This window comes from Leptinotarsa decemlineata, unplaced genomic scaffold (genome assembly GCF_025532065.1).
Source record: "Leptinotarsa decemlineata unplaced genomic scaffold, Ldec_3_MD MMD2_tig00026299_RagTag_RagTag, whole genome shotgun sequence".
Taxonomy (NCBI): Eukaryota; Metazoa; Arthropoda; class Insecta; order Coleoptera; family Chrysomelidae; genus Leptinotarsa; species Leptinotarsa decemlineata.
In genome coordinates, this window is record NW_027412676.1 from 4,675,184 (window position 1) to 4,697,657 (window position 22,474).

The 22,474-nt window shown below is 34.2% G+C and overlaps 1 protein-coding gene across 2 annotated transcripts in view; it reads right to left on the reverse strand.

Annotated features, from left to right (window-relative positions):
* Positions 1-4,462, reverse strand: part of LOC111507316 (cilia- and flagella-associated protein 53) — a 50,784-nt gene extending 46,322 nt beyond the window's left edge. The window contains exon 1 of one of the 2 annotated variants that reach the window (XM_074180737.1): positions 4,220-4,462. In XM_074180737.1, coding sequence (XP_074036838.1) covers positions 4,220-4,327 — 108 coding nt within the window. In that variant the 5' untranslated portion in view covers positions 4,328-4,462. The remainder of the gene's footprint in view (positions 1-4,219) is intronic. The other variant, XM_074180736.1, reaches the window with a different exon arrangement.
* Positions 4,463-22,474: the final 18,012 nt, after the last annotated feature.

Sequence of the window (22,474 nt, forward strand, 5' to 3'; positions counted from 1 at the left end):
AAAAACACATGATGAAAAAGGAGTATGGTTCAGATACGTTGACGAAGGACTGTACATATCACAAAACAATGGAATAAGAATAGATCAAATAACAAAAGAAATTAACGAAATAAATCAAAAACTGTTTTTCAGCATTGAGAAAGAAAACAACTCAAAACTTAACTACCTGGACATAACCATAGGATATAACCACAACAAAACACAATTTCAAATGGCAATATACAAGAAACCTACACAAACAAGCTCCACCATAGCCGCAAGTTCAAACCATCCACCATCACACACAATGGCTGTCTATAATGCATTCATATATAGAATGTTAAGGATACCACTTAGCAATGAAGCCCGAAACAAAGAACGGAAAATCATATACCAAATAGCGAACGAGAACGGATACAACCAAAAGACAATAGATAAATTAGAAAACAGAATAAAACAAAAAATACAGAACAAGGATCAAGCCACCCCAACAGACAAAACAACACAACGATGGACAGCATTTACGTACGTAGGACACCAAACCAAAAAACTAACAAACGTCTTCAAGCCATTGAACATCAACATCACATACAAGCCAAACACGAAAATAACACAAAAAATAAATAGTTATGACAAAGAAGAAGACAAAAACCAAAACGGGAAATACAGCATACAATGCTCGGACTGCAACAAATTCTAAATCGGTCAAACCAAGAAAAAACTGATCCAAAGGTACGATGAGCACAAAAAGGCATACATAAACCCAATAGTATATAATACAAGACAAACATAATTTCCCCCCGCCAAAGAACAAAAAACTCATCAAACAAGTCAATAAGGAAAACCGTATGGACATTTGGGAAAACAGTCATGAATCACTCATCGAGGAACAAGTACAAATCAAAACACAACAAGACCAATTAACAAATCAATACACACTCCTAGAAACAGTAAACGTAGAGAAGATCCAACACAAAGAATAGTAATAGTAATATAAATGACATTTCCAAAAACAATCAACATAGTCCTATCCGTGAAAACTTCAGATTTAACATTTTCATACCTTTACGGGAAGAAGAGGTTAATTGAGAAGAAGAAGAACTCAGGTGAAAAAGCAACACCAACACCAACAGGCAATAGAACGTTCAAGGACATTCTACTACCGAACACGTATATATATATATATATATATATATATATATATATATATATATATATATATATATATATACATATATATATATATATATATATATATATATATATATATATATATTATATATATATATATATATATGTATATATATATATATATAAACGGTCATTTGTCAGCCCGATAATAGAGATGGAGAATTTTTGAAAAAGTTCCTGTTTTGTATGTTTTTTTGTACAAGTGTGCGTGTGCGTGCATCACCCTATATCTACAAGCAATTTAGATCAGAAATTGTTTCGCATATAGAAGTTTTTTCAGAGCTTCGTAACATTTTCACTTGTAGAAAAATGCTTGATCTGAACTCATACTTTCCCACACTCGACTACTTACCCAAAATCAGCTTTTTCGGATAACGGTGATGTACTGTTTTCGTTCTAGTTAGGATAATGATAATAACAATATAATAACTAACAGTGCGTTATTTCATTTAGCTTGTCGAAGCAATTTTAACTTCTGCACTATCTTAGATACAAAAATTTGAATATGTTATAAGTTGAAAGTATCAATATAGTGTTAGGAATCACACGTTAAAAGGTAAGACCTCGTTAATCTGAAGCTAGTACAAGTTTTGACTTCTTCTGAGGGTTGTCGTTCGTAGGGGTGCGACAGCTGGTTAACGGAAAAACAGATTTTAAACAGAAATATTTTAAACAGTTTGCTGTTTGTATTTTCAAATGTAGATTTTCAAATTCTAATGATTTGGTATGGACGCCTCAACAGAAATCGCGTTGTGTAACTTCGGATTTGAGTTTGAAATTGCAGATTTGAAAACCTGACGGCACAAAAATAATCGAAGTGTGACTGAGTAGAAATGAGTAAATGAGAAATGACATTTTTTCACAAACGGAAAATCTAAAATGTGATGAATGATCTGGTAATGAATTTATTGAAAAATGAATAGTGACTATCCAGAATGTCTACCTCTTTCAATGAATTCTATACAAAAAACCGCAGCAGCACTACGGATTTCCGATATATAATTTAGTTCATAAATAAGGTGAAAATCGCACTAAGTATGTTTTCAATGACGAAACGAAATTCTGAGTGACTAACATAAGGTAAGATATAATTTGTGAAACAGATATTAGTTATAAGTTTCAATTCTCTTTTTCTTAGCAATAGTTTTTCGAAAACTTCCTTTCAGTTTTTGGAGGTATGATGTTGTTTAGGTTGAACATAATAAAGTGGAGATTAAAACTTATAAACGGTGAGGATTTTACAGGATGCTCCAATGTTTTTTTATTATGTTGACTGTTCATGACGATGAATACGTCATATCATCATCGATTATAACCTGCAGCAGACATTTCAATCAAAATAAAAAAGACTTGGAACAAACACGTAGTATGAAAAAATAACATAAAATCCAATGAAATGAAACTACAACATGGGTAAAAAAATATAAAATGAAAAATATTAATATTATTTCTTCTTTCTTTAACAACTGTAAACGTATTCTTTGATTGCAGCCCAGTTTCTATTTTTAAATAATGATGAATATTTCTTTTCCTTATATTTTAGATACAAACAAGAACTCAATTCGATTGTAGCACTTCTTTTTTTTTCGGAGCGAAAAACTTTTTGATTATATTTCGTTTTGTTCCTTAGACCAAGTTTGTTTTTGAGAAGGTTTTATTGTTTTTGAAACTGTGCGTGTCTGATGATCTGAAATGAGATCAGTGTATTGACGAACTCTATCAAGATATCAAACGGGTTGAAAATGGATCCAAAAATGAATGAATGAAAATAAAAAATGAAAGGACGATACTGAAAAGTGATTTGACTCATTTCCAACCTATACTCAGAGATACGGATGATTCCAAAACAGCTCAAAATATAAATAATTAATTGCAAAAATGTTTATATAGGGAAATTTTTTCGAAAGGAGCCACGTTTAATATCGCCATGAATAAGACAGTAATGTAAATTTCCCGAAACACTCAATTTTTGTGAAATATTGTAAGGTATCGCTAAGATGCGTACACACTCCCCTTCAAAATATCAAACAAAATAACCCCATATATGCCATCTATTGGATAGGTGATTTTATCAGGAATTCAACGATGATTTTTCAGGGTTGATTTCTAATTTACTTTGAAGAAGGACCTTGAAGTATAAGTGAACGACCTTTTAGATTAATTGATACAATCTCTCACAAAAACGTATACAACAGAAAACAACTTTTGTCGCGTATTACCGTTGATTATATCTGTTGGATTTTTGGCAAAGTTTCTCACACGAAACACTTCAAAATAATTTCTAAAACTCACAGCCAAAAATGTTTCACTAAACAGTTTTACAAAAACGCGACACCTGTTTCGCCATACAATAAGAGCAATAAACGATTGGAATTCACATATTTTTTTATTTAACACAACTTTTTCCATATCATCGTAACTTTTTCTATCCCGTTTCAATCACTTATTGCCTCGTTTCCTGAAATTAGAATAAAATTCCATAATTTGTCAGGTGCACACATCGACATAACCTTATAGGTTATGTCGGTGGGTGCACACAAATCACTTTTTATAAATTGCATTAAGTTTCACTATTCGAAAATACGTTCCTTTTAGAATTTGGAGGTCAGGTTAGATGTTGAGGATACATAGTTTTTTAAAATTCCAAAGTAAGGTTAGACTGAGTTAGGTTAAGTTAGGTTGAGTTAGCATGTGACAAATTATAGAATTTTAATCTAATTTCAAGGAATTTGGTGAATGAAAAGGGAAAGAAAAAAGTGCGATGATATGGAATAAGATGTGTTGAATAAAAAATATGTGAATTGCAATCGTTTATTGCCTCATAAAAAAAGGTAAAATATGATATCATACAAACTTTGACAGGTTATATCTCGAAAACTAATTGAGTCCGACAAAAAATAAAAAGTGTTCTGAATTCCTACCATCACGTAGTATCATCACAGAAAGAATCGCGAAAATTCGTGAGTATCCCATAAAGTAAAATTTTCCCAGAATATGTACGAATATGTTATCCTCGAGAGTTATATAAAATTAAGAGTAATAAACTTACATGCTGATAGTATCCTGGAGTTATGCTGGGTAAAAGTATATCTCTCGGCAAATTCCCTAACTTGGCTTCATTGGTATTATGTTCGGGTAGAACTCTTCGTCGAACCATCTTCTCTGAGCGTAATTATTTCGAGATCAGATGGTATCTAACGGCAGATAAAACGAAATACTGGACTGGAAATTAACTGTGGTTCATAGTAAATGACAATATTGAAGTTATTTCGATAACTCTATGTTGGATCGATGGTAACCAAGCGACGCAATTGTTGGCAAGTACTGTCGCAACTCCGTACTCGCTTTGCTTGTTACGAGGGGATTTTCCGCTGTTTCATCCAACCCTCATTGTCCAAAATAAAATATTTATTGTGAAAAAATTGAGAAAAATACGCTCAGGAATGGGCTAAAATTAAATATTTGAAAAATACAAAGAATAAAAAAAGCTTACATTATATTGCTACCCAGCAGGTTCGAAAAAAAGGTGAATTTTTTAATGTTCTGGAACCATTTCTGGGGAGTGATTAATGAACACCAAATGAATTTCTCAATAATTTTTGTTGGTGATCTTGACCTCCCTCAATATTTATAAAGATTCATATGCTGAGGTTGCAACCTTGCTCCGGTCACCGTACTAAGGTAAAATCCTTAATACGCATCCGTGCAACGTTGCGTATTTAGAGATTGTTTCATATTTCCATATCCTCTAATCGTATCAATTTTGAGGTCTATGAACTTGGAATATTAAAAGATGGAATTGTGAATACTGAGTGTTTTTGAATATCAAAGTCAAGGTTGAAACATCTATCAATTCAAGCATTTGCTTGAATGATTTGAATTATTTCATAACTATTTTCCATATTCGACAGTATCCCATAGGAATAAGTAATTGGTCGATATCTATATATAAGAGAGTCACCTGGAATGAGTTGCACATAACAGCTCAATATTCCAATAGAACTTTTCGGGATCCTATAGGAATATTCTCGAAGCAACGCGATACATAGAATGATTCGCGTTACGCAAGTAGAGTCGAGCGCGACTTCGGACAAGTCACAGTCGATTGACGCAGAGCAGCGGCGCCCTGCATTTTTTTCCAAGTTTATATCATGTGTATGAAAAATCGATTATTCATTTTTATGAAATTATTTGGAATAAATGTTTCTGGGTGGTGTACTGAAAAATTCTCATTACCATCGAATGAAAGTGGAAAACATATATTGGTTTGTTTACCAACCTTCGCGTATAAAAACAATTTCCTTTTCTATACATTTCTGTCGAACTGAGATAAGCAGAACACAGTGTCAGTTGATGAATAGAGTGCGATATTAAGAAGTTTAAATTAACGTAGCGGTGTTATTATTTCAACAACTTGGTCTTTACCTAAAAACTTCCAGGATAAAACAGGTTTTCATACGTTTTCAGTTTCAGGTCATTCGTTGATATATCGAGAAATTAAATTGTACACTTCATTTCAATTCAATACGTTCAAAATAAATTATTTGAGTTATATCATTTTTCAGAAGACTAATTACTTTATTAGTGAAACGACAAGAAAAAATGAAAAGAATGAACTTTATTTCAAATCATACAGTCACAATAAATCATAATCGATATTTCACTCTCTTCGTTTTCATCTACTTGTCGCCTGGAATAACTTGCATTAACATCTTTCTCTTCTTTCTGTCATTAGTGTTCAATATTCCAATGGAACTCTTCGGGAGCCGATGGGAATATTCTCGAAGCTACGTGATACCTAGATCGATCGCGTTATGCGAGTATAGTCGAGCGCGACCGTGGCCAAGTCATGGTCGATTGACGCAGAGCAGCGGCGCCCGGCGTTATTTCCAAGATTTATATCATGTGCATAAAAATCGATTATTCGTATCATATAGTACAAATTGAAACAATTTCAGGAGGCACACCGAAAAATTCTCATTACCAGGTCACTGTCACGAAAAGGTTCTCTTACGTTTTCAGTTTCAGATCATTCGTTGGTATAGCGAGGAATGAAATTGTATACTTCACTTCAATCAACACAGTCAAAATGAATGTTTGAGATCTTCAATCATGTTTCAGAAGACTAATTACTTAAATAGTGAAATGACAAAAAAAATTGAAAATAATGAACTTTATTTCAAATCTTACAGTCACCATCATTCATAATCGATATTTCACTTTCTTCGTTTTCATCTGCTCGTCGCCTGGAGTAAGTTGTGATAAAATTTTTCTCTTGGCTGGAATTGGTTCAATCTGGGATCGTGACCTCATTTGGACTACTGCTTTTCTCATATTGTTAGAAAACATGCTTTCGGTACTACTCAATCGAGAATCCCCGGAGCAAATGTACATCCATTGCGGATTGTCTTTGGTGGCAGCAACTAATGAACATGGGTCCATCATTCTAGAAAAACAAGTCATGTTAGTTAAATGATAGAAAATGAATAGATAAACTTTATATAAATTTTCGGAAATAAAAAAATACTCACCGAAATATTATGACCCATACTTCCGTTGGTAGGGAAAACAAAAGGTAGCAGGAAGCGGCAATTACCGGAAACAAATGAAACATCTTTAACAGTCACAAAACAAATTGGAATTAATAACTGCTTGAATAATCCCACAGCTTTTATAGGTAAAAATTGTTCACTGAAGCGAATATCCCCTCTCCCCCATTATACTACCATAATACTTTCACTAAGCTATCGCGAATATTGGCGCCAATTCACAAATGCTTTATGGTGAGAGTTTTGTTTCGGCAAAATAAATACTTATTATTCTTAAATATAGTTTACATTTTTTTAGAACAACTGAACAAAGTTTAGTTCATTAAGAGTTCAAAGGCTGTATTTTGTTGCGTTTTTCCGTGGGTTCGACGATTGTTGACCATAATGGTCCGTCAATCTCTACTTCATTTCACTACTACACTGCTGAAGCAGTGGCCTGTTCATCACAATTTTTTTTGTGTGCATGCGTCAGTAACAGTCATCTTTTTCGTAGGTACTGCTTTTTGTAAACATCCATGTTAAAGGGCCCGAAACTCATGTTTTCAAAATTAGAATGTTGTATGTGTAAAGAAAGTGAAGAAAATTAAGTAGTAAGTCAAAATAATCAGAAAAAAATTTGTATACTCCATTATAATTATGTTATCTGTACGAAAAGGAACAACGAAACGGTGTTGTTATGGAGTATGTAAAAGTGATGCACGATACAAATCATTCAAATCCAACACATAATATTTTATAAATTTTCCAAAGCCTTGTCTTGAATATCGCAAAAAAATCAAATCAACAAGCAAATTATATATTAAACCATGTGCAAAATGTTCGAAACGTTAATTATGGGTGAAAAAATGTGGCAGGAGTGACCGAGGTTTCAAATGTATTGATGATTTACCAAGGATACTTATATTTATTCACTACATTTCATTGGAGAAAGTGGTCCAACTGAACAAAACCCTGATTATTTAAGCTATCAGGAATTTCAACATACGTACATTATTCCTTATTGCATTCCTGACTGTAAATTTCATAAATTTCATATATATTATGTTGTATTAAATATTTCCTTCTAATAAAAATTAATGAGCATATTCAATTCAGTATTAACATATTTGTCTAATTGATAATGTCAAATGTACAGCCTCAAAATATTAATGGCTTGATTTATTTATTAGTTCCATAAGTAATACTCTTGTCAACTGAAATATATTTACAATTACATCAAATAAATTGACATTATTAATAAGAATAAAACTGTAAATACTATTTTTTTATATGTTTTCAGATAGTAAACAAATGCTGATACCTAACCTCTCAATCAGCTCACTTTTTTTTTGCGGACGCCCATGACGTTTTAACCACCTTTTTAATTGTTCACAATTATGAGCCTCAACTGAACTATAAACAAGAGAAGCACCATCGATGTTTTTTCCAATAATTCATTTGTTTGTAGAGATAATATTCCTTGCACAGCCATTGTTGATTAACAGTACGAAAGTTTGGAATCACCGTCATTTCAATATGACGGCTACGCTTGCGCTCGTTTTAATGATGAAAAGGCCTATACAAAAACTTTAGCTGAACTCCAGACTACTCAAATATATATCGACTTTTTAGTCCACCTCGTACCGCACTTCTCACTGAACTAGCTCCATCTGCCTGTCATTTCATTAGTGCTCAATATTCCAATGGAAGTCTTCGGGAGCCCGTAGGAATATTCTCGAAGCTACGCGATACCTAGAACGATCGCGTTACCAAGTTTAGTCGAGCCGGACCTTGGACAAGTCACAGTCGATTGACGCAGAGCAGCGGCGCCCGGAGTTTTTTTCAAGATTCATATCATGTGTATAAAAATCGATTATTCGTTTTTATAAAATCATATGGAATGAAACGTTTTTGGATGGCACACTGAAAAATTCTTATTACCATCGAATGAAACTAGAGAAAACGAAAAGGTTTTGAAACGTTTTCAATTTCAGATGATTTGTTGATGTAACGAGAGATAAAATGTTTCAATCCACATAGTCAAAATGAATATCTACAATTCTATAATCTCATTTCAGACGACTTATCAGTTTATTAGTGAAATGATTAAAAAAATGTAAAACATGAACTTTATTTGAAACATACAGTTAAAAAATGTTTGACATTCACAATCAATCTTTCATAATCGATACTTCACCCTCTTCTTTCTCATCTCCTGTTCTCCTGGAGTCAGTTGTCCTATCATGAGAACTGTCCACTGAGGTTCAAAAGAGATAACCATAACTCTTCTTGGTAAAACGTAAGCCTGGAAAAACAAAGAAAGGAAGTTCGAAGATTATTCAATCGAACAAAAGAGACAGGTAACTGAGAGCTTTATAAAACTACTCTAATGATATACAACAAGGAAATAAGAAAGTCAAAATGGGAGTCTTGTAGGAATTATTGTGAGTGTATCTCTGATACACATCGCAGCACGAGAATTCACAAGATTCTTTCTAGAGTACCGACTGCTGAAATTGGGTCGCTCAAACGACCCGATGAAACATTCACGACCTCTAGTGAAGGAACGTTAGAGCTTTTGAAGGAAAACCACTCTCCTGGAAATCTGACTCTTTGATAACAATAGACCTTCCATCTTCGAGGGCGCTAAATGCCCAAAAAAGAACGATTGTATAAAGCTAGTCTGGCGTGGAACTGTATACCACCAAATATATATCTCTGAAGTGGGTGTGGGAAAGACCCACACCCATATTGAAGGAGCTCTCGACAATGCACTACCTAAATCTATAGGATCATCACTGGCTAGAAAAGGTATAGAATCGACCATAAGTGGCTGGATCTATGCCATGCTGGTACACAGAACTGCCACTACGACTTTTCAAGGTGACACCAAAATGTTCAGAGTCACAAGAGGCTGCCCTCAATGTGGGGTACTATCTTCCCTTCTGTGGCCGCTCCTGATGGATGGTCTGCTTGATGACCTCGACAGAAGAAAAGTGGATCTGCAAGCTTATGCAGATGACCTTCTCATCTTGGCAAGGTCCACGTCGGGAAGGATAGCATGTAATATCCTCCAAAGCACGATGGAAGTTGTTCACAGTTGGTGCCTAGGGGAGCAGATGTCTGTCAACCCCAGCAAAACTGTGATAATCCCGTTCACCAGGAGAAGTGAATTGGACAATCTAACGCCAATTTCCCTCAGTCAAGCGGCGTTAAAAGCTCTTGGCTCCTCCCGAGCAACATCTAAATTGATAGCAAATTTCCAAAAAGAACTCTACTCGTTAGGAAAACTCATCAAATTGTTTCTGGTCTGGATTATTGGCCATACAGGCCTGGAATACAATGAGGCTGCTGACTCCCTTGCAATGGAGGGTGCTGTAAGCTGCTTCATTGAACCAGAACCTGTCATTAGCAACGCTTAAAGCTCTTTCAAACAAAGATTGAACACCTGAATGGACAGAAAATGTATGGACTTTTGGCACCCTTAGAAATTTGATACCAAACAGTTATTGTTCTAAAGTTCGAATCAGGTTTTTAGAGTTCGGTAGAGCCGTACTCTTACCATCTGACCTGAAAGACCACTCACCATACAAACTAATCGGCTTCGTTAAGGAGCTGGGTTTATTTGGTTTAGTGTGAATAGGTGTGAGCCACAATAAACCATTGCGAATTGCGGTGGAGTGTCGAATGGGCCCACTCACTCTCGACAGAACCTAACCTAACAACACTGCTGATACAATAGAAAAACTTCAGTTGAACTCCGGACTACTCAAATATCTATCGAATTTATAGTCCACCTCGTACCGCACTTCCCAATGGACTAGCTTCATCTGCCTATCATGAAAGTCTTCGATCGATCGACGCAGAGCAGCGGCGCCCGGCGTTTTTTTTAATAATATGTATATTTTTATTATATTATATATATGTATATGTTTGTATTATGTATATACCATTTATATAAAGAAGCGATTATTCACTTTTATAAAATCATTTGGAAAGAATTGAAACGTTTCTGGGTGACACACTAAAAAATTCTCAATCCACACAGTCAAAATGAATGTTTCGAGTTCTTTGATCGTTTTTAAGAATACCTACTAGTTATTTTATAAGTGAAATGACAAGAAAAAATGAAAAGAATGAACTTTATTTCAAATCATGCAGTCACAATGAATCACAGTCGATATTTGACTCTTTTAGTTTTCATCTCCTGGTCGCCTGGAGTCAGTTGTAATGATATTTTTCTCTTCTTGGTTCGAATTGGTTCAATCTGGATTCGTGGCCTCTTTTGGACTACTGCTTTTTTCATATTGTGAGAAAACATCCCTTCGGTACTACCCAATCGAGAAGTTTGGATAGTATTTCGCGGATCTAGGATAACCTCCAGATTGTGTTTTCTCTCGAGCTCTATTCCTTCCCGAATCCTCTTTCTCAAAATAGAATCCCCGGAGCAAATGTATATCCATTGCGGATTGTCTTTGGTGGCAGCAACTAACGAACATGGGTCCAACATCCTAGAAAAACAAGTCATGTTAATTAAATAATCGAAAATAGATACATAAATTTTATATAAATTTTAGGAATCAATAAAATACTCACCGAAACATTATGACCCATATTTCCGTAGGTAGGGGAACCAAACGGTAGCAGGAAGCGGCAATTACCGGAAACAAATGAAACATCTTTAACAAGTCACAAAACAAATTGGAACTAATAACTGATTGATTAATCCCACAGCTTTTATAGGTAAAAAGTGTCCACTGAAGCGAATATCCCCTCTCCCCCATTATACTACCATAATACTTTCACTAAGCTATCGCGAATATTGGCGCCAATTCACAAATGCTTTATGATGAGAGTTTTGTTTCGGCAAAATAAATATTATTCTTAAATATAGTTTACATTTTTTTAGAACAACTGAACAAAGTTTAGTTCATTAAGAGTTCAAAGGTTGTATATTGTTGCGTTTTTCCGTGGGTTCGACGATTGTTGACCATACTGTTCCGTCAAACTCTACTTCATTTCACTACTACACTGCTGTAGCAGTGGCCTTTTCATCACAATTTTTTTTGTGTGCATGCGTCAGTATCAGCCATCTTTTCGTACTGCTTTTTGTAAACATCCATGTTAAAAGGCCCGAAACTCATGTTTTAAAAATTAAAATATAAATTGAAGTTAATTAATTGTAAAAAAAGAGAAGAAAATTAAGTAGTTAGTCAAAAAAATCAGAAAAAAAATTGTATATTCCGTTATAATTATGTGGCAGGAGTGACCGAGGCTTCAAATCTATTGATGATGTTACCAAGGATACTTATATTTGTTCACTACATTTCATTGGAGAAAGTGGTCCAACTGTACAAAACCCTGATCATTTAAGCTATCAGGAATTTCAACATACGTACATTATTCCTTATTGCATTCTTGACTGTAAATTTCATAAATTTCATATATATTATGTTTTATTAAATATTCCCTTCTAATAAAAATTAATGAGCATATTCAATTCAGTATAAACATATTTGTCTAATTGATATTGTCAAATGTACAGCCTCAAAATATTAATGGCTTGATTTATTTATTAGTTCCATAAGTAATACTCTTGTCAACTGAAATATATTTACAATTACATCAAATAAATTGACATTATTAATAAGAATAAAACTGTAAATACTATTTTTTTATATGTTTTCAGATAGTAAACAAATGCTGATACCTAACCTCTCAATCAGCTCACTTTTTTTCTTTTTGCGGACGCCCATGACGTTTTAACCACCTTTTTGATTGTTCACAATTATGAGCCTCAACTGAATTATAAACAAGAGAAGCACCATCAATGTTTATTCTTTATTCCAATGATTCATTTGTTTGTAGAGATAATATTCCTTGCCCAGCCATTGTTTATTAACAGTACGAATGTTTTGAATTACCGCCATTTCAATATGACGGCTACGCTTGCGCTCGTTTTAATGATGGAAAGGCCTATACAAAAACTTTAGCTGAACTCTAGACTACTCAAATATATATCGACTTTTTAGTCCACCTCGAACCGCACTTCTCACTGAACTAGCTCCATCTGCCTGTCATTTCATTAGTGCTCAATATTCCAATGGAAGTCTTCGGGAGCCCGTAGGAATATTCTCAAAGCTACGCGATACCTAGAACGATCGCGTTACCAAGTTTAGTCGAGCCGGACCTGTCGATTGACGCAGAGCAGCGGCGCCCGGAGTTTTTTCCAAGATTTATATCATGTGTATGAAAAATCGATTATTCGTTTTTACAAAATCATATGGAATGAATTGAAACGTTTTTGGGTGGCACACTGAAAAATTCTCATTACCATCAAAAGAAACTAGAGAACACGAAAATATTTTGAAACGTTTTCAATTTCAGATGATTTGTTGATGTAACGAGAGATAAAATGTTTCAATCCACATAGTCAAAATGAATGTATATAATTCTTGAACCTTATTTCAGAAGACTAATTAGTTTATTAGTGAAATGACAAAAAAAAATTGAAAACATGGACTTTATTTGAATCATACAGTAAACAATATTTGAAATTTACAATCAATCGTTCATAATCGATACTACACCCTCTTCGTTCTCATCTCCTGGTCGCCTGGGGTCAGTTGTACCAACATCTGCCTCTTCTTGGTTTGAATTGGCTCAATCTGGATTCGTGACCTCTTTTGAACTACTGTTTTTCTCATTATGCGAAAGTGAGGCCAATCGAGAAGTTTGGGAGATATTCCGTGGATTTAGGATAACCTCCAGATTGTGTATTCCCTCGAGCTCAATTCCTTCTCGAATTCCTTGTCTAAGAACTGAATCGCTTGAGCAAATGTCCATCCATTGAATATGGGTCCAACATCCTAGAAAAACAAGTCATGTCAGTTGAATAATCGAAAATAGAAGCGTCAAAATTCGATTATTTTGGAACCTATAGAAAAATAACTATGTGTTGTGAAATGATTGGTTGTAGACAAAACTGTCATCAATGTGAAAAAAAAACTATGATTTGCATGAAATAGATTACTTAAAGTTAAATACAGAAAATTAACCATCTCTGAAATTGAAACAATTTGAATATCCCGCTGTGCGCGTGGTAGCTTCTGATTGGTCGACTGAATGACGGCAAAAGTGGAGGGGTGGGGTGGATTAAAATTTGGCAACTCCCAAGTTCATTTGTAAGACATCGTTTTTTTTTTCAAATAATCCATCTGTCTTTTATGACAGTTCATGTCATTCGACATTTTTTGACCTAAAAAAATACATATCTTTCTTCTTTTTTGGTTGTGGACCAGTCACGGAAAGAACATCGCGATTTTGTGAATTTGAAAGAATTTTTCCGAGTATTCCTCAATCGAAAATTGATTTATTTCAAGGGAGATAATCAATTATCTACTGTCGTAGGATTTATGTTGGAATTATTCGAAATATTCTAATTGAAGTCTACCTTATCGTCATCTCAAAGACCACACTTCATACCAGGTATGAACAAACATTTTGTGTTTTTATTGATACGACTTAATTGCTTGCAAGAAATTATGTTCAGACATGTATGATTTTTTAGGTCTTCATTTTCCACTTGCCTCTGAAAAATATTTCTAGTAAAACGGAATATGTTCCTCGCCAACTAATGAAACCCTCAAGATCTCTCCAACTTTGAGAATAGCGCTTGGCGAATCTCCACTTCTTAGAATCCTAGTTTATTCACCCCTGTTGGTAGCGGCATAAGAGCAGATCGTAAGCTTCTTTCTTGAATATCAAAATTGAAATGGATCAGAATAGAAAATGTCTTCTCGGCCCCCACCACCAATAACTTCGGTGTACTACAGGGAAGTATTTTGGGTCTTTTATGGCCCATGACTGTGATTTTCTGGATCTATTCGTAGATGACAAGGTACTGTCAATCTCAGGCAATGATCTGCATCATACTGTCAACAAAATGGACGAGCCTGTATGAAAACTACGAGTTTATTCTAACAATAATAAAATTTAACTCAACGTAATAAAATGTGAGGCAATGATTATAAACACTTCCCTCAAAAACATCAATTCAAACCAACTGAATTTGACAATGGATAACGATAAATTTCAATTCGTGAACCAGTTTAACATTTTCCTACATAGCTAAAAGAATTAGTAGAAAACTCTACTTCTTCTCTAGAAATTTCCTTCTGTCTTTCAACATACTCCAAAATTACAGTATATAACACCATTATCTAGCCTCACTTTGATTTTTGTGGTAGATGACTTTACTCCCTGGATTCGAATAAATTCACAATTACAAAAGCTGCAAATCGCGGTATGAGAATAATACTGGAGTGTTATTGTTTTACCAGTATTGCAGCGATGTTAAATGGTTTGCCGTAGGTATCAGAGAAAAAAAGATTTTATAAATTAACAGTGATTTTTATTTATAAGATATTATCAAAGCTATTTCCAGGTTATCTAAGAGAATTTACTCTGATTAACTCCCAAATGCACAACTATATTACTAGAGAAATTAATATGTTTCATCTCCCTAATAGGAAAATGGCAACCTGAATGAAATCGTTATTCTATAAAGGATTACATTTTTAAATGCTATGAAACATCGAGTCAAAGACCGAATTAAAATCGGATATTTCAGTGATGCATACTTCACTGGCTGTTAAAAATCACAAGACCATCACAAAGATAAAGCAACATATAAAGAAGCATAAGGAGGTCGGTACTGAAAGTCACTTACCACAAAAAAGTTCGAATTCATGGAGGGAGTAAAAGCACCCTTCCGCCAGTACATTCTTTAATTTCCGTTTGAAGATATCTGGACGTCTGCAGAATGTTGAATAGACGTATTCCAGTTATACTGAAGCTTTTTTTGCATGGAATGACAAGTTTTCTTCGGTAAGCTATTTCTTTTGTTTCAGGTGTCACACATGTGAATATCGCAATGCCTTCTAAAGGTGTTTAGGTTCTTGAAAATGTGAGTCAAAGGTTTTAATATATAAATAGGGCACCGTGAGAATTTTATTACTTTTGAAAGTGTCTCAGCATGATGTTCTATAAGATCCATCCAATACATCCAATACATCCAATAATACGTTTTTGCAACACAAACACTCTTTGTAGTTCGCTTGACCCCACACAACGATACTATGTAAAATAGCAGAGTATCCCAGTGCATAATGAACTTCAAGCAGACATTCTCGTTCCAGCATGTTTTGGAGTGTGGTGACCACATAAAAACATTTGTTCAACTTGCCACAAACTACATCGACATGCGAGTTCCATGATAGGTTGCAGTCGAATTGTGTTCCTAAGAACTTCACCATTATGGATGGCTCAATGAACACTCCTTCAAATGAGAGCGGTTAATGCAGAGCTGTTCTATGTTTGCTATAAAATTCTAAATATTCCGTCTTATTATGATTAATCATATGTTTATTTTTAAAGCACCAGTCCTTGAACTCTCTCATAATTGTGTTGACCTTTCCGGATAGTCTTACAGATGAAGAATCTGACACGGTAATGCAAGTATCATCTGCATACATAAGCACCCTTTCTTGAGATATGTGAATGGGAAGGTCGTTAATGAAAATGAGGAAAATTAGAGGACCGAGTAGGTTTTCCTGGAGTGTACCAATATCTGTTTCAAATTCTTTCGAGATGACGTCATCAATCTCAACAATGAACTTTCTTCGTTCGAGAAAGTTCATGATCCACTCATTGATTGGGCCGCGGACACCAAGGTTATTCAATTAATTAGATATGAAAGAAATATCGACCGAGTTGAAAGCTCTAGTGAGATCGAAGAAAATTGAGATCACAAATTCGCCAGAGTCCGTTTTGTTGTTGACATATTGCACAAATTCTATCGTGCTTGTTTGAGTTGATAAACCACTACGAAACCTACGTTGTGGTTTACACTACGGAACCCATACTGATTGTCACATGAAACCTGATATGTGTTGAGAAAATTTGTGATTCTATTGGCCATTACCTTCTCTATCAGTTTAGAAAAAATGCTCAGTAAAGCGATTGGTCTATAAGTCTCAATATTACTTGGATCGCCTTTTATAAAACTAAGAATTAAAGGGGCTAATTTGAGGCTAGAGGGAAATTTACCCTGCAATACGGATATATTGATGATATGCTCGAAAGCTGGTGAAATTATATCACTGGGTTCTTCAATTACTGAAATTAGAATTTCGTCCGGACCTGTAGATTTTTTATTCGGTAATGAGTTTATAACCTCAAGTATTTCGTCCTTTGTGTCGGGTTCAAAGAACATTGATGCAGGATTGAATTCACCTGCGGTACATTGTGTGTAAAACTGTTGACCAAAATGTTCATTCAATTTATCAGTTATCACTGTAGATGAATATCGTCCAAACACCGGGGCTATGTTTTCTGGTTCGGTTAAGACCTCGTTTTTAAAATTAATTTCAGATATTTTATTAGATTTATGTTTTCCTTCAACTTTATTGACAATGTGCCAAAGTGTTTCCGTTTTACTATCCGATTCACTAATAATTGCATGATAATGTGATTTTTTTTCGAAAGAAATTTTCTTATAAATGTTCCTCTTCAGTAATTTATAGTTTTTTTACCGTTACATCACATGTCCTCTTGCGTAACCAATCCAAATCCTTTAACCTTCCTCTCATTTGGTTTAGTTCTTGTTAAAATTTGATTTTTTCACTTTTCATAGAAAAATTATTTTTTTTGTAGTTTTTTCAGGAAACGAGCAATTGAAACACCAAAGAAAATCATTCAATCAAATATATGGTATGACTGATATCGAAATTAATTTTTGCAAGTAAATATCTGAACTTGTTTCTGGAGTTCTGATCAATTTTTCTGTAAGAATATTTTTTCTACATTCGTTACTGGATTGAGAACCGAGGACAAGCGACAGGTAGCGATTTGTCCGTGGTGATCAGAGAAACCCAGGTCGAGATTAGTGGTTTCAATTAATTCAGGTCTATTCGACATAACATAATCAATAGCAGAAGAGATTATATAATTTAGTGTTGAAAATGTTCTTGTATCTTCATTTATCATCATCATCTCGTAAGAATTGAAGATATCTTTCAATAATTTCGAGACCAAATTATCAATATATTGATCTATGTTTAGATCGCCTCATAAGAGTACGGACTCAAAGTTATGTGTTGCAATGGATAAAACCTCAGAGAGTCGAGTAAAGAATGTCCTCCTATTTTTTTCATCATTGATGGGAGGCCAATAAAAGTTAATTATGCAATATTCATTATGAAAAGCAACTGCAGAGCATTCAATTACCATTTCAAGAGATAAATCATTGATCGCCATGAGTGGTCTACTTAGAGATATAATTTTGTTTGTGCAGAAGATCGCAACTCCACCGTGAGATAGGTAGATACGGCAGTAACAACTCACTAAACTAAAATTGTTTATCATAGTGCTCTCAATACTGACCTTACTCATCCGATGTTCACTGAATAATAAAAAGGAGAAGTCGTACTCACTGATCACCGATTCAATTAAATTGATCTTATTTGAGAGACATTGGATATTTATACTGAAAACACTGAAAACATCATGATTGTTTGAAGCAGGATTATTTGACCCTGTCACTGCACTTCCTGAGTTGATACGGATTGAGTTTTCAAGTTTTTTGGAAAGGTGAAACGACGTATCGCACACTCTTCAGGCCATATTTCCTCTTGGAGATGATCACTTGGTGATCGAAACCCGTGTTGAGATGTTAAAATAATGGTTTGGTGTTGGAAAAAAACTCCAGTAATATTCAATTCTGAAAGGACCTTGCCAACCTGGGTTATTAGATGACTTCCAAGACTGTCCAGTTTCCAATTACAGAAAATTCAAGGTTTTTTGGTACAAACTTAAAAAAACGACTTTTGGACAGCGCAGCGTACATAGATGGTTAGTTTACTCTCCAAGAGGTAATAAAATGTTTTGTTTTGTATGGTGGCTTTTTGATAGTGCGCATTGTTTATTATTTTTACTGAATCACACCATAACTTGAAGTTATGGTGTGCCCCCCCCCTTCCCGCCCTTAATTTTTAGAATCGCCACTGAATAAGATACAGCGAGTCTAACAGTGAGATGAACGGTACTGATGAACTGTTAAACTTACTTGAAGGTTAACACGAAGAACAAAGTGATATGTAGAGCTCTGAAGCGCATAAATTAAAATGATCATTTGAAAGCGCTTGAAAGCATAAAACATGAAAATGCGTAGCAAAAGAGCTCTGAAGATCATAAAAAAATTAATTAGTGGATAAAATAAAATCTTCTGGAAATCAGCAGATTGCCCTTTTTAATGATCTGTTAATGCTACAACTACTTTATGTTCTACAACTACATGAAAACAAGTCGAGGACGGCTTAATCTCAGGATGGCCGAATGTAACGAAATTACTTAATTAGTGACTGGGTATACATATTGTCATTATTATTATCATTATTTTTGTTGTTATTCAAGTTGTGGTTATATAGAACACCGTATATTTTATTCTAGTCCAGTTATTTAGTCATTTTAGGGTTGAGTCAGAAACATGCTTAGTTTCTTTGTGTTTGGGTTCTTATATAAACATGAGTAATCGAACGAGTGACTAGAAAATATGTTATGTTTGGGGTCAGAATAAAGCATACTTTTGAACGGTAAACATCGTTCAATTCATTTTCCGCTGTTAGACAATCCAACTCACATGTTCTTACATTCTGATGATGGAGAGGCGCTTATTTCGTAAGGGTCAACTTTTCCAATAACTTTTTAATTTGCGATCAAAGGTTTTCAAAAATGATACATTATTTTTGAAAAATCATAAGAATTTATACTTAATCCTCAGATGAGTCAGAAAAAGTTTCGATTCAACTAATCAGAAACAAAATTAAAGGAGTGCAATAAATATATATATATATATATATATATATATATATATATATTGATTTTGTGTTTCCGTTACAGTGAAATAATTTATTATCATGAATAATGGAAACAGGTAATTTTTTTCTCATCTCTATTTACCCGACAACACGTGATAATGTTGATATATTTCGATGATCAACATTTGTTTTAGCAAAATGACTAATACAGAAGTTCACTCCCTGATGTATAATTAGACATTGTATTACATTATGGTAATCGATTATTCACGATGTGACATTCTCCACGTGCCATCAGTTAATAGCCGAATCGTTTTTTGAGCCTAATGCATGCGCATTAGGCTCATTACGGGTACAAGGAAACGAGAACACATTTCCCATCTGTTCGGGGATGTGGGTTGGTTAAATATGGAATCCAGAAGAACATTTCATTCTGCAACATTCTTTCAAAAACTCCTCCTATCTTTTCGAAAAAATATCCTTTAGAACTGACGTACACCATCTTAACTTGAGATTCAGGATACACTTAACAATACCACAGCATAAAACTTCTCTATTTCGCGGATTTTTCAATAGCCATATTACCTACTCATATAATTGGATACACGTTGAATATAAACCTCTGCCATTAGGAAGCTTCAAACGAAAGATAAAAAAATATCTTCTTACAATAAACAGATCCAACTAATTGAATTATCTCTAAATCGATCAACCTTTCTCCAAGTTCAACAAAATATATATATATTTGTATTTCAATTTCGCTGTACATATATATTTGTTGCACTGTTCTAGATAGCATACTGTTTTTTTTTTGTTTTCTCTCTTTTTTTTTTTTGCTACGGTTGGATGGAAGAGCAACCTCTGCGATGATTTTTCATACGCAGATATTGAATCCTGCCATTTGATTGGTTGTAATTGTATGGAACCATCAATAAAAGCCACTATTATTTTTATTATTATCATTATTATTATTATTATATATTCGTCAGCAGTTTCAGTTCAAAAAGTTCAGTCCTCTACCAACCATACCACCACACAGCAATTGAAGAATTGTTTATACATTCAATGTTTGGCTGAACTCTACGTAGATACATTTTCCAACTACATAACTCAAATCAATGGCAAAAAAATTTGAATTACTGTTACTATACACAGAATGAGCCATCAAGATCTCCTCGGTCCAATGCTCTCGTGTTAACGTCTATTTTGATGTGTTCATTTTTTTATACATTGATATTAATTGATTATATCTTCTGAAATTATTTTCTCACATACTGGGTGATTCATGTGAGCGTATCTAACCAAACTTTATATTAAATTGAAATGATAAATATCTAATAATCGGGTTCGATGGCGAGTACAGTTGACTCAGTGATTAAAGGAACTACTTTTTATCGAGATCAACTACCATAAAACTGATACTGAAACTGAAAAATCGTAAATATCTAATGATTGAAAATCAAATATGAGTTTGTTGTGGGCAATAATTTTTCTGGATCCTAACAAATTTAATTGATTATAGTTCACGTATAGTGTGCCTCTAATGAAAAATAGAGTAAAATTCTGGAATATTTTGTCCAAATGAAAAAATACAGGGTGTTTCATTTGGAAATATTAAATTAATATTGTTTGAAAATGAATAAAACTTGAATTAAACAAATCCAACCAATGGCTTTAGATGTGTGGGTGGTGATTTTTCGAAAACTTGCCTGCAAAATAGTTTTATCAATAACTTACTAACGCCGCAACGAAAATTCAGAATTCAAAATTCCTCAGAAAGTCTAAAAATATTAAATAAGATGTGTAGGTACTTGTATTCTGAGAGTTCCGTTTTCTTTTCTGAATCACCAAATATGTGAGAAATAATCTCAAAAGATGGTCTCCAGTTGATTGCGAGTATAAACATATACAGAACGACTCTTTCGTGTAACCAAAACTAGCTACATGAAAATCCTTCATATGTTACTCAGTATAAAAGACAATGAAGCTTTATTAATAACTGATAAACCATCTATCAGGTTGAAGTTATTACATATGATCGAAACAGCTGATCTCTTTAATATATATGATCTATCATGATCACCTTTAAATGCCTATTATTGAGTCCTAGTACATTAAATGAATGTTTTGCTACAAGGCTCATTGTGAAAATGTTTTATGAGATTTGCTTCCTAACCATCAGCTCACATTCTCTGAGCAACAAGATACACCATTGGTCTGTATCTACTGAACCTTTTTGTTCAGACCATATATATATATATTCTTTTCAATATTGAAACAGATCTAAGACCAGTAGTGGAATATGGTGACTCAAAATGTACTGAGTGGAGGGGGCATAAAAACTCCCTTCAATCGTACTTTGAGGACAGATTCAGTACTATTCACAGTTGTAGCGACGCAATTTTGCGAAGCAGTGATCTCATCCTTTCATGAGAATTGTCCACTGAGGGTCAAAAGAGATAATCGCAACTCTTCTTGGTGTAACAAAAGCCTTAAAAGTAAAAGAAAAGAAGTTCGACGACTATTCAATCGAGCTAAAGAGTCAGGTAACTGGGAGCTTCATAAAACCACTCTAACGACATACAACAAGGAGATTAGAAAGGCAGTCTTGAAAGAAGTTCTGTGAGAGTATCTCTGATTCACCTCGCAGCACAAGAATTCACAAGATTCTCTCTAGAGAGCCGACTGCTGAAATTGGGTCGCTTAAACGACCCGATGGAACATTAACGACCTCTAGTAAAGAAACGTTAGAGCTTTTGATGAAAAACCACTTTCCTGGAAATCTGACTCTTGATAACAACAGACCGCCCATCTTCGAGGGTGCTAAATGCCCAAAAAAAAAGAACGACTGGGACGTCGCAAAAAATGTTATCACAGCAACGGCAGTTGAATGGGCTA